General features: G+C 39.6%; 1 protein-coding gene across 3 annotated transcripts in view; it reads right to left on the bottom strand.

The window, feature by feature from the left end:
* Positions 1 to 15,534, bottom strand: part of TSPAN12 (tetraspanin 12) — a 64,883-nt gene that overhangs the window by 42,736 nt on the left and 6,613 nt on the right. For all 3 annotated transcript variants that reach the window (XM_059396514.1, XM_059396515.1, XM_059396516.1), the window contains 2 exons: positions 8,026 to 8,108; positions 6,803 to 6,938 (listed from right to left, as the gene is read on the bottom strand). In XM_059396514.1, the coding sequence (XP_059252497.1) occupies positions 6,803 to 6,938; positions 8,026 to 8,108 (219 nt within the window). The remainder of the gene's footprint in view (positions 1 to 6,802; positions 6,939 to 8,025; positions 8,109 to 15,534) is intronic.

Here is a 15,534-nt window from a genome sequence, read left to right as displayed (position 1 = left end):
TAAATGTATCCATAATTCTTTTTCAGCAAGGTCTACTGGACTCAGCCACCTTCCATCCAGTCCCCAAAGTCTTAGTTCAGACCCCAGCTATGGCTTCGAAGACCCCTGTGTCACTACTAACAGGGCTTCTCAGGGTCTTCAGCCCTAAATGCCAGAAAAACCCATGGGCTCTTCATAGCCCCAGGGACATCAGACTCTCTCCTACAAAGATCTTCACAATCGGACTACTACATGTGCTTCTCGCTGTGCACTGACACTACAGTGTCACATCTAAGTTGCCTAAACTTGCCATGTTCCTTTACTCCTCTGTGTCATTGCACACTCCGTGTGGTTCTAAAGCCCCTTGCCCCCCTGTCTCCATGAGAAACCTCGGACACATTTTCAGTAACTTTTCTAAGTAGCTCAGATAAAGACCTTCCTTGGAAACCTGCTGGAAGTCTCCAACTGCTCCTTAATCTGTGTTCCCACACTTATTTCTTTATAACTTTCATGCTGTATTTCGCTTGTTATTTTTTTTGTATTCTCCCCTTTCCCCTTGTATCTCCAGGGTCGACCACAGAGCGGGTACACGATATCTGCTTAAGGAGGGAAAGAGGAAAGAAACAGGGATTAGGAGGGAAGAAGGGGAGAAGGGAAAGGAGAAAGGCTGGACTCTTTGACAAAAGAAGAGGGAACTGTGGCAGAATTGTTAGAGGTTCTTTTATGATAAGGACATTAAAAGATTATATTTTCAAAGGTTAATTGACTACTGAATGCCTTGGAATTATAAATGAAGCATACTTAAGTCTTACAGAAATAATGCTGATAATTAATTAAATGTATTGTAACAGTAGCTTGGTGGAGTGAAACAGCACAGGCCCCTAGCAAGGGCTGGATTTGAATGCTAATGATAGCAACTAGGGGCTGTATATCTTTGGGCAGCTTTCCTTCCCCCATCTCTAAAATAAGTCTAACCATATAAAATCGCAGAGAACAGAGTAAAACACCGAGCAGATGCTGAAGATGTGGTCAATCATATGATGGACCTCGACTGAGAAACATATTTGCTAGGCTATCGCCCAAAATCATAAAAAGAAAATAAAAAAGCTATTTAACTTAATAGTTTAATTTTAACTCAATTGCTTATGACTAGCTATATAATTATAAAATTTATAACTACTTGAAAGAAGCCCTTAAATAGAGAGTCTGTAGAAAAGTATTATTTCAAGATCATCTGGTTTTACATGACGACTTCAACCAACAGAAGAACCAAGGATGGTTCATATCCTCATGGCCATTAAAAATTTACTTGATTTTCGGGGCACCTGGGTGGCTCAGTGGGTTAAGCCGCTGCCTTCAGCTCAGGTCATGATCTCAGGGTCTTGGGATCGAGTCCCGCATCGGGCTCTCTGCTCAGCGGGGAGCCTGCTTCCTCCTCTCTCTCTGCCTACCTCTCTGTCTACTTGTGACCTCTCTCTCTCTCTGTCAAATAAATAAATAAAATCTTTAAAAAAAAAATTTACTTGATTTTCATTAAGGGAATCATTTCAATCTGGTTCAATCACAGTATATTTTAAGAAAGCTTTATAAGTGCTTCCATATAATCACTAGCCATATGCAAATGTTCTGGGATAATAAAACTGGATTAAAAAAAAAAAAAAAAAAACCTTCCCTTGAAAACACAAGGTCCTTGGTCTTAAACGTATGAAGTGCTTCCAAGGTAGGTTCTGACCAGTGCTTGACTAAACTGGTTTGCGGGAGGTAGAATGTAGATTAGCATCACACTCTGACAAGTGACGATCTCCTGATGGCTACATTCAGCTGTTGTCGATATTGTAAACATGTCTGCTCAATCTGTTTACATTCCCCTGAGCTGGCTCCACTTTCCTAATGCCTATGTTAATAGGAAGGTAGGATTGCAGTAACAAATGAATTTCATTTAGTCTACAGCTAAAAGCCTTGGGAGTACCCAACTAAGGTTTAAAACCAATTTCCATTAGCTTCCATTTGTCTTCAAAAAAGAGAAGGAATTTCTGCTATTAAAATCACTCTGAAAATCATGGCATATTCAAGTTTATTTTCCTACTCATTTTTGCCTTGTTTTCATAATATAATTAGAATTTAATTATTCCTATAAATATAAAAGATATATTCTTATAAATACATAAAAGTTTCTGTTCTATGACAACTTCACATTTATTAAGAACAAATCCAGTTAGAGTAGGGTTGCCAGATTAAGCAAACAAAATTCCTAGATGCCTATTTAAATCTGAGTTTCAGATACACAATATATAATGTTCTGTAGATATAAATCCCAAATAATGCATGGAACATGCTTCTACTAAAATATTATTTGTTGCTTATCTGAATTCCAAATTTAATTGTACGTCCTGCATCCAATATGGGTACCTTATATGGGGACCGTAAATTAAGGCATTTTAACAACTTACAACCATAATTCAATAGAAGGGTGAAAGTTCATGACCAAAGTTCACCAGAAATGTTTTCCTGTGGGTGGCCTCTTGCCTGCCCAGTTGTTGGTATTTGGGGGGAGTGTTGTGAGGGGAGGGCAGGTTGGTTATAAAGACTTGTTTCAAGAGTCTCCCACATTTTCTTGATCAGTCCAATGAATAAAGATGTTCTGACTTTTGCCTGAGCAGCTCCACAGCCTGACTGGTTTTTGGTAATCATTCAGAAGATATGGCAATCTCAGGAATACTGGTTGTCTTTTTGTTTTGTTTTGTTTTGAGGTACTGGTTGTGTTAAAAAAACAAAAACAACAAAAAACAAACTTCTTCCCGCTAGTCTTATTTACAAGTGAAACAAGACTTCTAATACAGGAAAATGAACAAGTTGGATTGAAGGTACTGGACTTCTTTAAATATTGATTAAGATAATAAGCTAAAGGGCACAAGAAGAAAACGTGAGAGTGTTGCATGCAAATATTTGCCAAAGACCTAACATCCTGACATATTTTGCATTAATGTCCCTCCACTCCTTTATGAAGCCTTTTCCCCTTAAGGATAAAGAACAAACAGGGTTGACGGAGGGAGTTGGCTGGGGGGTGAGCTAAAGGGATGGTGGGGATTAAGGAGGGCACTTTTTATGATGAGCCCTGGGTGTTCTATGTAAGTAATGAATCACTAAATTCTACTCCCGACACCAATATTACACCATATGTTAACTAATTAGAATTTAAATTAAAACTTGGGGGGAAAAAGAAGTCGTTCTTCTTGAAGTGGAACCCTATCTAAGAGTCAAGCTCCTCCTTTTTTTCATTTTATTTTATTTTATTTCTTTTAAAGATGATCATTTTCATATGGGGTTTTAACAATTTCAGTATAGATCCAAACAATAAACCTGCTTGACATCAACCCTGGTGTTCAAATAACATCCAAAGATAAGGTGGTGAGGATGGTAGTTTACTTCTTGCACCAAAATGAAGATCTGCTTTGATTCTACAGTAATTACAGTTTAGTGGGTCAGTCTCCTTAAAAATCTCACTCTGTTCATGCCTTCCTAGCTCCATCTTCCCTCTGAGATGCTGGCTGCTCCTACTTGCACTGTTCTAATGTCCTGTCCATTATTCGGTGTAATAAACATTTATTAAAGCTACAGGCAGGGGTGCCTGGGTGGCTCAGTGGGTTGGGCCACTGCCTTCGGCTCAGGTCATGATCTCAGGGTCCTGGGATCAAGTCCCACATCGGGCTCTCTGCTCGGCAGGGAGCCTGCTTCCTCCTCTCTCTCTCTGCCTGCCTCTCTGCCTACTTGTGATCTCTGTCTGTCAAATAAAATAAAGAAAATATTAAAAAAAAAAAAAAAAAGAAAGAAAGAAAGGTGGGAGTTTGCCATTGGGAAACAATGGAAGCCCTTAGGCTGTGCTAGGGTTTTTGACAAAGGAGGTTAGGGAAGCACTCATGATCTCTTAGACTTTGAAGGAAAAAAAAAAAGCTACAGGCAAGATAAATAGTTCATATTATCAAGTTGTCTGTAGTCTGATAGTTTGAGCTTGTTATAAAAAATATATATAATTAGGAAAATGTGCTAGGCTTCAAAGGTTGAGAAGCATCTACTAGAGACATCGGTAAAGGCCCAATGAAAATGGGTTTGGCAGTCCAAAACGTTGAGGTTTGGATCAAAGCTCCACCCATTATTGCTGAGTGACTTCGGACAAATTACTGAACGTCTCTGAACCTCATTTATAATTATCTACCTTAGATAACTGTTACCAGGTTGAAGAAATAAAAAGATCATACAAAAATGTTTTACATAATGTGAGAAACATTTGTAAGTACTTAGGAAAAGGCAGCAGCTATAAAGTAAAATAGTGAAGCTGTTAAAAATATATTGTACTGGACTGCCATTGTTTGAAGAGCATATTCTCCATTTACTAGCTAACTCAGGCAGAGCGACAATTCTGTGCCTCTTTTCCTCATCTGTATCATGAAAATAACAGTATCTATCTCACTAGGATTGTGGAGGAGACAAAATTGATTAGTTTATATAAAACTCTTCATATAAACTACTTTATCATCATCATCTTTGCCATTACTATGGTTTCAGTCCCCCATGTCACCTTTGCATCATAAGCTTCTTTCCAGCCTCACAAACTAGACTCTCATCACAGGTAACCATGACTCTTCCTACCTCAAGCAAAGACCAAATTAGTTCTTCGTCAACTTGCTTTACTAGCATTCAAGCAGCCTAACGGAACGCATAAATGGTTCTAAAATGTGTTCCTAAAAGTCTTTGAGGTTCTATGAAATATGTTAACCCACCCCGCCCCAACCCACAGTCCAGGGACCATCCAGAATCACACAAGCTGGAGACAGGGGGAAGACAGTTATTCTTAAATTGTTGTGTAAATCAGACAGCATTCTAAGATTGTGATTTTTGTTTTTTTAAGATTTTATTTATTTATTTGACACACACACAGAGAGAGAGAGAGAGAGAGAGAGAGAGAGAGAAAGCACAGCAGGGAGAGCAGCAGGCAGAGGGAGAGGGAGAAGCAGGCTCCCCAATGAGCAGAGAGCCAGATGCAGCTCTCCCAGGACCCTGAAATCATGACCTGAGCTGAAGGCAGACACTTAACCAACTGAACCACCTGGGATCCCCTAAGATTGCAGTTTTAAAAAAGGACTCTGAGAGTGGGGCACTTTGGTGGCTCAGTCAGTTGAGCATCAGACTCTTGATTTTGCTCAAATCGTTATCTCAGAGTCATGGGATCAAGCCCTGCATCAGGCTCCGTGCTGAGTGCAGAATCTGCTTGGGATTCTCTCCCTCTGCCCCTCTCTCTGCTCTCAATCTCTCCCTCTTGCTCTCTCTAAAATAAATAAGTAAATAAAATTAAGGGAAAAAAAGGATTCTGAGACTTTTTTAAAGTTCAATATACCTTCTCTGACCTTTAAACTGTAAGTTTCATAAAAGTAAGACCTTGAGTTGATGTTTAAATTATTGTCCAAATATCTTAAATGGCAAAATAAGATTCCAAACCCTTCTGGCATGCTCCTCCCTGTATACTAAAATAGAGAAAAGTAAGGTCTAGGCATGCTCCCCTCCCTGAGTGAGCACTCTCTGTCTCCCAATCATGGACCTAAAGAGTCCATGGAGCCAAGACTTAGCCTCCAAAAAGCCAACTAATACATTCACACAGGTTGCTTCTGTGAAATTCAAAGTTTTAGTTCAGCTTCACACTGAGATTCTGTTGTAATTGGCTTGGGATGGGAGCCAGTCAAGCCCTGGTGTGCAGGAGCTGACCCCCGAGAGAACCGATTTGTGCCCATCTCTCCCCAGCTCTGCATTCAGTGACACCACGTTGGTGGCTGGAAACCAACCACATATTTAGCTCATGGAAATCTTCAAAGGCTACAAATCAGGATTTTTTTTCTGCTCAGATATCCAGCATATTAGCACCCCATTAAAATGTTCGTTTACATTCCCTATAAGAATTTAATGCACGGCTAGCATGGAGAACTATTGAGAAGAAAGGAATATATCTAATGAATTAATTCTTCCAGAATCTGAGATATCTGTGATTATTACATGGTCGCAGCTTTTCTATCTGGTGCCACGATCATGCAATATTTTATACACTCATTGTGCTCATACACACACACACACACACACACACACACACACACATATATGAGCTGAAAATTTAAATTAACTCAAATGTTTAATGTTAAAAGAGAGTTTCCTAATTTTTGAATTAGAAGTTGAATCTTAAATTTTAGCATCATAGAATTTGAGTGCTGAAGGGAATTTAAGAAGAAATCTGCTCCAACTCTTTCAGAATCAAAACAAAACCCTCTATGATTATGGAAAACCAAGACTCCCATTTACCCACTAATCTATGTAAACGCAGTACTGGGATTTTAATATCTATCCTGAGTTCACCACCTGAATTTCCACATAGGTTTTTATGGTAGGCTTGTTTACAAAAAGAAGAGAGAGAGAGAACGAAGTGTTCTGTCATAACTTCTTTGTTCTAGTCCCGAGGGGCCTGTCCGGGTGGTAATAAGGTCCATGATACAAGGAAACAACTCATACTTTCAAATGAAAATATCCACACATAGCCTGAGTGAAATAATTAAACAGCATTCACATTTCCATACCTCATCATTTGAGTACAACAAATACGTGTGCTGAAATCATCTCTCATGGAAAGAACGCTTCCCTTCTCACAGGATGTTGAACAATTACCACAGATTAGAGAACTGCTATCACGGTTCCCTAAGCACGTAATCCTGTGCACTGATGAAAAAATAATACAGTACTGGTTGGTCTTTTCACCCATAATAAAGAGAAGATGTAAACACCATACCCATGCAAGAAGCAACAGATTTCTTTTCACTGTTCCACAGTATCCTAACATCCCCACGATGATAAGGAAGCAGCAAACAGCAATCATGACTGGGTGAACGACAGGAAAATAAGTCAAGATGACAGCCTCCTCTACCCTGAAAGAAGAACAATGATGTCACATTACACATAAAATATAACCGAAATGCACCTACGACACAGTACAAGACACAACGGAGATTCATGTTCATAATCCTTTAAATCATCCTGCCTCAAAGCTGACGACTGTGTAGCTATTTTCAAAATCACTGCGCTATCACTGATTTGCTTGCTTGTCTTGTTTTTGTTTCATTTCGTTACTTTTTTTATACAAGTGGTAGCATTTCTACCTCAACTCATGTAAAATACCTTATAAGATGGGGTCCCCAATAAGAAGTCCAGCTACTATCAGCTCTGAAGCTTTAGCCTGGGGAGTGGGGGAGAAAGAGGCCCCGCTGTATCCCAGCTGAGAAGAGTTTCTCTCTTCTCTGACCTGGCCAGCACCTCTTCTGGGCCCTCCCCCAAAACCACGGATCCTCCCCCAAATGCAAAAGACTGCTGTGTCAAAGGAAATTGGTCTCTATTAAAAGAAAGAGGAAGGGAGGTGATTTCTGCTGGAAAACCATGAAAAAATCATTAACTAGAATCATACTAGTAAGAGTACTAAAACAAAAATCAGCCATTACTGTGTGCTTAGCTCCCCTGTGCTAAGGACTTTACAAACATGTACCTCAGTCCATTCACCAGACTGAGCCATATATGTGGAGTCCGCATTCAGTTATGAGGAAATGGAGACTGGGAGAAGTTAAGTGATTTGCCCCTTGTGATATTAGTGGATTAACCTTTTGACATTTGAAAGGAAAATGGCAATGTTGAGTTTGGTTTTTCCTTAGCTGAGGGAGATGAAGGAAAGAAGGTTGGCAGTAGTTTTCTTTCAGAAAAGTAGCTATGCTGTCCTTTACGCACCAACATGATGTGGCTGCCACACTGTTCAGAGGCCAGGCAACTGGCACCACCGTACCCAGAAATGTTTTCTAGAACAAGTGTCATACCTTAAAGAGAATGCTAGAAAATGCAACTGTCTGTAACAAAGGTTATTGATCATGGGAGAGCATTATCATCTAAACAGCTGAGGGCAAAATGACTTAGAAACTAGGATCTAAGGAAACCTGATGAAAGAAAGCAACCATTGATTATGAAGCCTACCTTGTTTCTGCAGTTAATGTCAGAACATTATTGAGGTAGTCCCTCATCCAAGCAGAAACTGCCAGCACACTGATGGACATTAACTGGAAAGGAAAAAAAATACCAATTGCTGATCAAGGATTTATACAACATTCTCTGCAGGATTAATCATTCAAGCAATTAAGGATTTTTTTTTCTTACATGATTATTATGCTTTTTTCCAATTACTGTTTAGAAATTCACTATTGTTATAAATATCTGTCATTTCATTTTGTAATCCTGCCATAGTCACTAAAGAGAATGTCACCGGAGGAGGACACAGATAGCTCAACAATTGAATGTCTGATTCTAGGTTCAAGACAGGAACTGTACAAGATGAAGAGGCCACAAAATGACTAAATTATTAGATGTACAAGATGAGCCTAAAACACGTCATACAAAATAGCAAGGAAGCCATCAAATCCATACTATTGTTGTTGCCAAGAAAGTCACAAGAGAACTTGAAAGAGTTACCACTGGATAAAGGTCAAACAGTTTGGGCATCAAAATAACAGTAATAATAATAATAAATGCAATGATTTGAAATATCAATTACGCTAAAATCTGTGAATGGATAATAATACTTAAAACTCACTTGTCACCTTTGTAGGATGGTGGACATTCAACTCAATATTCAGAAAACTGGTATGAATCCAATTTTTAATCCTACATTTCCTATACAAACTAAAGAAAGAATCAAAGACTTCATGAAAGTTTTTATAGAATTTCTGCTAATACATGCAGAAAGCATTAAAAGAATATTACTATTTACAACCCTTATTGAAATAATGGATCTCTAGGCAAAGATCCTCAAAGACTACCTAAGTTATTATGTAAGTAGTTCTCCGTCCTGCCTGTGCATTAAAGTCACCTAGGACTTCTTAAAAAAATAAAACAAAACAAACAAACAAACAAACAAGAACCACTCTGAATGAGCCCAGAACCACCCTGGATGAATTCTTGAAAGTAGGGCAAAGGCATGAGAAATGTGTAAGGCTCCACAGATGTTCTAATGTGTACTCAGGGCTGAGAACTGCATAATGTAAAATATGCATAAAACTGCATAACTTCTAGAACAGGGAGATCACACTGAAGTAATATACCGGCCCCCACTGATTAGTTTTAGTATTACAAGAAGAGATAATGTGCCTCCCCCCACAAAAGTGAGGCAATCAGAAGTATTTGAAGTATTTTTACCAAAAAGTCAAACCTGCATCTACCCAAGCCTCCAGCTCTAACTATCAGTTTATGGGAAATACAGGGAAAAGATTGAAACTTGTTAAAGGCCACTGCGGGGGTGCAATGAGCAAAATCAAGAATATGAAAAATAATCACAGGACAAATGATCTGGTTTCTTTAATTTAAAAAACTGGCCATGTGGAAAAAAAAGAGGGAAGGAGAAACTATTATAAATTAAAAGAAATTTAAGAGATTACCCAAATGCAGTATGTTGACCTTGTTTAGCTTCCAATTCAAACAAAACAGCCGCAGAGAGACCTTTATACGACAGAGGATGTTTTCACATGACTGGGTACTTGAAAATGTTAAGAAGTTGTTGTTTTAGATAAGACAATGATATGAAGATTTTTTTTTAAAGGATCCTTATGTATATGCTTTAAATTTTCCATACTTAAAAAAAAAAAACACGTTTTTGTTTGTTTGTTTTTTTTTAAAAAGCAACAATGTAGAGCACATTCAAAATGAGTCTGGGAAGCTTTTCAAAAAGTTGAAGGTTAACCCCTAAATTCTGAAGATCTTTCCTATTTAGATGGAAATTTTTCTAACGTGTGCCTTATCCTTATCTTAAGAATTTAATTTGACTTGAATTTGATTTTTCATTTCTGGCATCTCAGTGAACATCAATTACCATTATGCATTATAGATTTCGCTTTTAAATACAGAAATAATGAATACACAAGACAGGAATGGGTCTATAGTGACTCAAACCATGCTCGTGAAAACGCTTTCTGGATAAAGGCCCCAAGGCAAACAGAACAGGCAGATCTCTGTGACCTCTTGTACAGTGAAATATGGCTACCTGCTTGGAAAATCAGCTAGTGAATCCGCTCATTCTTCATCCAGTGGCAAATATTTACTCAGTACATACTGTCTGCCTTGAAATTGTCTGTACTAGATTTGGAGACCCAACAATGAATAAGAGATGCTAGATCTCAGCCTTTGTGAAGCTCCTTGTGGGACACAAGGAATAAACAGATAAGGCAGATAATTATGGACTATAAGTAGTACGATGCAGCACAGGAAAATGAAGTGATCTGTTCAAGGTCTTATAGACTCTAAATGGCAGAGCAGAGATTCAAATCCAAGCCTTTGCTTTAGGCTTAGTCACTAAGTCCCTTCCACATTTAGAAATGAGCATATTAATTTCCACAGGGAGGAGACTAGCCTGCACTAGCCAGTTCTTTTTTGAAAAGGGGAGGGATAGAATGGGGGTAGTCTGTAGTGGCCAGGCTAAGACTGAATGTCTTAAGTATATTCTTTGGTGAACAGAGTCTCAGGGGTCAATGGCCTAAAACAGAGTAAGGATCCTGGGACCACAGTTCAGAGAAGAATAAGGCCAGTTATTACTATCCTCACTCCTGATGGGATAAAAACAGATGATAAACTTAATAAAAGTTACACAGTGGGTCAACCGCAGTTTATCAAGCATGCTTCTAGCTTCTGTGAATTTGATGCTTTACCATCTGTTCTGTATGTTCGGGCTGGACACACCTTGGTCTGAACAAATTGATAACGTACCTGAGCCACCCTGCCTTGGCTGCCCGCCCTCTGCCACCCTCGGGAGGAGTCTTTCTCCCAGGTTCTCACTTCCCATTTTCCAATACAAACCAACCAATCCAGACCCCACACCCAACCGCCTCTGTTATTGTGGGCTCTCCCTCTGGACCACTCTACAACTGCTGTAATTACCCCAAGGTCTAGGTGCCAGACAATCGAGGAAAGCCCCTGTACACCAGCGGCTGCTCAAAGTATTTAAACTGGACAATCCCAAACCTACTTGCTTTGTCTGGCCTGTTCCTTGTTTTTGTTTGTTTGTTTATTAACATATAATGTTGGCCTGTTCCTTGTTGATGTAACCACAGTAAAAGTACAAGGCCAGTCCCTCTCTTTTGGTCTTGAGATGGACCCCAACGCTTCCCCTCTCAGCCCTTGTGATGAGACACGTACTGTCTTGCACACATGATCTGTGAGTATAATAAACTATCTTTTCAATGGCAGTCATCTGATCTGTTGGCTTCTCTATACCTGATAATAATAGAACCTATTAAAATGCACAGGGCTAGCAGGGTACCTGGACCACACGACTAAATCTGAACCTACGTGCTCTCCCTCTACTTGGCTGTATGTGGACCTTTAAATACCTTGTAAGTTTCATGGGGGAACAGGAAAGTCTATTAATGTGCTATTTTATGTAATTACCTCAAATTCTTTTTTCTTTTTTTCTTTTTTTAATACTTTTTTAAAAAGATTGTATTTATTTATTTGACAGAGAGATACAGCAAAAGAGGGAACAGAAGCAGGCAGAGTGGGAGAGGGAGAAGCAGGCTCCCCACTGAGCAGGGAGCCCATTATAGACCTCGATCTCAGGACCTTGGGATCATGACCTGAGCCAAAGGCAGACCCAACCAACTGAGCGACCCAGGTGTCCCTAATTACTTCAAATTCTTGCCAATTACAAATAATTCCTTTCTTTATCATTCTTTAATGTAATAACTCATCTTGGTTTCTCCATCCTCTAATTTCTTATAGGCTGTTTAGCTAATTTTCAATACCATAGTTCTGAGACAGGTATCCATAAATTAACAGATTCTTTATTTTGGCATAGTCTGTTATCAGTGGTCATTTATACACTGTTTTTCCATTTATAACAAAAAATGTATAATTCTTCCACGTGGTATATTCCAAAACATTTCCGGCAGCATAGAATGGTTAAGTGCATGGGTTTTGAAGTAGTTCTTCTATTCAAAAAATATATCTCGATCAACTGCTCTTGGCCAGGTCCATTGTGATGTGCTGGAGATACGTGGTACGGCAGTAACCAGCACCATCTCTAGGCTATGGTGAAATTTACTAAAAGGACACACATTAGCCAAGACATCAAAGATGTAAATGTGTAACCGCAAACTGTAGTAAGTCCTGGGAAGGAATAATACAAGTTGCTCTAAGCCTCCTTTGTGTGATGCCTGACCTATTCCATGGAGCCAAAGGGACATCTCTCAGAGACGAAGATCTGAGTGTTAATTATCAAGTTCATTAGGGAAAGAGTGATTGAAAAAGTACATTCAGTCAGAAAGAAAAGCAAAGATCCCAGGATGGAAGACAGCATGACTTGTTCCTTGCTCAAGGAAGGGAAACTGGCATGTGGTAAGAATGAAAAGCCAAGCAGGGACCAGATAATACAGTCTTGGAGGCCATTTAAGGCATATGGGCTTGGCCATAATGATTGTAAGAAATCACCAAATCCAAAAGCCTTGGTTGGAATTCCACGCCTGCCCCGTTTTAGCTCTATGACTTTGGGTATCATTGAATCTCTCCTAAGCCTGTTTTTTCACATACAAACTGCTATGATAATAAGCCCAACTTCACAGAGGATTTATATGATGAAAGGAATAGGATTCTTCTGTATATTACCTACTACTACCTCAAGTCACTTTTGACCTCAGGGGTTTCTCTTAATCTTTCTCAGTCAGCTTATGAGACGACTCCTAAATCAGTTCAGAAATGGAATCTTCAGCTATCTAAAGGTCTAGCAAACGGATCAGGGATAAAGCTCTGTGATACAGCTACCTATTGGACTTGTATGGCCCTTCTCAGTTTTGACATCTCTGAAACTGAACTCATTCCCATTCCTCTCAAAACCTCTGGGTCCCTCCCATTGTGTTTCCTATCTCAGTAAATGGTGTAATCAACACTTCAATCACAGAAACTGGCAACTTGGCAGACAGCCTGAACCTCTCCCTCTTCCTCAGTCCTACATCTAATTACTTTCAAGTCCTACAGATTGTTCCCCCACCACGGCTGGTGAATTCCTCCCCGCTTCCTGCCACTTCTGGCTAGTTCAGGCCCTCAGTCTCTTGCCAGGTAGTTACAACCACTTTCTGATGAACTCTCTGGCTCACAGATTCCACATCAAATTTGCCCTTCGGTAGCTGCAGGAAACACAGATGGAGTTCTGCTTATCCAGCTTTCCTCGCTGCCCCTCGGGCACCTTCTTGGCTCTCACTTCCACTACCCCCAACTCTCTCCTAGAGACTCAAATTTAAATGCTTCAGCAGGGCACAGAGGCCCTTTTCAATCACCTTGAAACTGTCTCTTCAATCTGTTCGCTGCCAGCTGCTTCCCACATGCATTTTGTACTCAGATGACAAAAAGCTGTTTGCACTTCTCCAACATGCACCACGCAGATCTCCCCAAGCCCCTGTGTCTTTCCCTGTGTGGTTCCCTCTGTCTGGGATGCACCCTGCCCCAGCCTTTCCATCCTCAGGAGCAGAGTAGAGCAACCCTACCCATCAAGACCAGCTCAAATAGCCAGCATGTAAAGATCTTCTCCCTACTCCCTCCTTACCCACAGCCAGTGCTCTTGGACAGACTGCACAGAGCAATTATCGACTGCTTTCTGTTTTCACCCATCCATCTCACTCCACAGACTACTGCTTAAAGCCCCATCACCAAGCAGAGTACCAGGCCCAGCAGTGAGGTCCAAGAGATAGTCGATGAATGAATGAGAAAATAATTATAATAAAGAGAAATCATTTCAACTTGCTAGAGGAGAACATTAGCAAAATTAGGAGATGCTTTAAGAAGAGCTAAGCTTTGTACCACTGGAAGTTTTCCAGGAGAGAGATGCTTGCTGAATTACAAGACTGAAGATTTATATATCAGGTCAGAAGCTGGTTTAAGTGTTCTCAAGTGTCCTTTAAACTACAAACTTCTACTTGACTCTACTGTTCTTTTGCACAGTAGTTACCCAAGCACAGCAGCCGTGCCTAGAACATTAGTCAAAATAAATAATACCAATCCAAAGCCTTATCTTATGGCAAACAAGCAACTCTGAGACTAAACTGTTTTTTATTATGACATTACGTCCAGCTACATTAAATGTCTGAGAACAGTTTCATTCTCAAGGAGTGATGTTACTCATCGGGGTTGAGAATATCAGAGCCATAACATACAGAAGGCAGGCTATCCCAAGAAACTATGCTAAAATGAAATGAGGTCACTTCAATACTAACCTTGATGCTATTGAATCTAGAAGCACAAATTATGCAAGCCATTCAGTACTCCTTATTAATAATGGTATTTTCTACTAATTTCCAAATTAAAATAATTCTTCAATTCATCATGATTAAATGATTAGGAACACCTTGGTTATCATATGTAACTAGGCATATAACTCCTTATTACATTTTCTCCAGCATTGTAAAATATTGTTTGTAGTTCAAGGAAATGTTTAGAAAATAACACAAATGTTTAGAAAATAACACAAATATTGCTTTAGAGAAATATATTTAATATACTACTTAGCAGGACATTTGCTACATTCTGTCTTGTAAAACATTTAGAAAATGTTAGCTCTCAACAAATATTTATACATATGAAATTTGCTGAAACATATTCTGGTTTTGCTCAAATCTAATTATGTAAAAATAAGGATTGCATCAAGTTGTTTTCTAAATCAGAATTTCATGTGTGTGCACATTCCCTAAATATATTGTGAAGTGTACATCTATAGTTTCCACCAAATAGCAATGGCATAGTCGCAAAAGAGAATTTTAAGTCCTTCAACTGTCTGCCATCCATAACATAGAGTCTCATATAAGGTAACAGTGACACCACTAATTTCTATTCTAGGCTGACAGATGTTTAAAACCACCTACCTGAATTTTCCTTTCTATGTCAAATCTGGTCGCAAAGAGCAGAATGCAGAAGAGAGATGGGGAACTTAGTTACAGTTCGATCTCTACAGAGAACCTGGACAAGTAATTCAAACTTCTGGAACCTTTGCTCATTCTGAAAATGGAGAACTGAACTAGCCACTTTTAAAATTCCTTGCTGTCATAAAAAAGGCGGGGGGGGGGGGTTCAAGTTGTGATTTATTGAAATATAAAGGTAAATCAATTCTCAATTATTTGGAGACTGGCAGCCCAATGTCAGTACCCCTCGGGTCTGCAGTAGGGACGTGCCCCAAAGAATCCCCCATGCCCTTCTCCAAAGTGTGGTCCTTATGGACCATGTGATGGCTTATCTTGGCTCAGCAGGGGCCACACTATATAAAAAGCATGTAACTTCATATAAAGTTTATTTTGAAAAAGCAATAACCTTTTGGGTGCCTGGGTGGCAGTTGGTTGAGCATCTTATTCTTGGTTTCACTCAGGTCATGATCTCAGGGTCGTGGGATTGAGCCCTGCGTCAGGCTCTGTGCTCAGCGCAGAATCTGCTTGACATTCTCTCTCCTTCTCCCCCTGCCCCCCC

The sequence above is a fragment of the Mustela nigripes genome, chromosome 4 (genome assembly GCF_022355385.1).
Source record: "Mustela nigripes isolate SB6536 chromosome 4, MUSNIG.SB6536, whole genome shotgun sequence".
Lineage (NCBI taxonomy): Eukaryota > Metazoa > Chordata > Mammalia > Carnivora > Mustelidae > Mustela > Mustela nigripes.
Note: the sequence above shows the minus strand (reverse complement) of the source record. Positions and strands in the feature narration are given on the sequence as shown.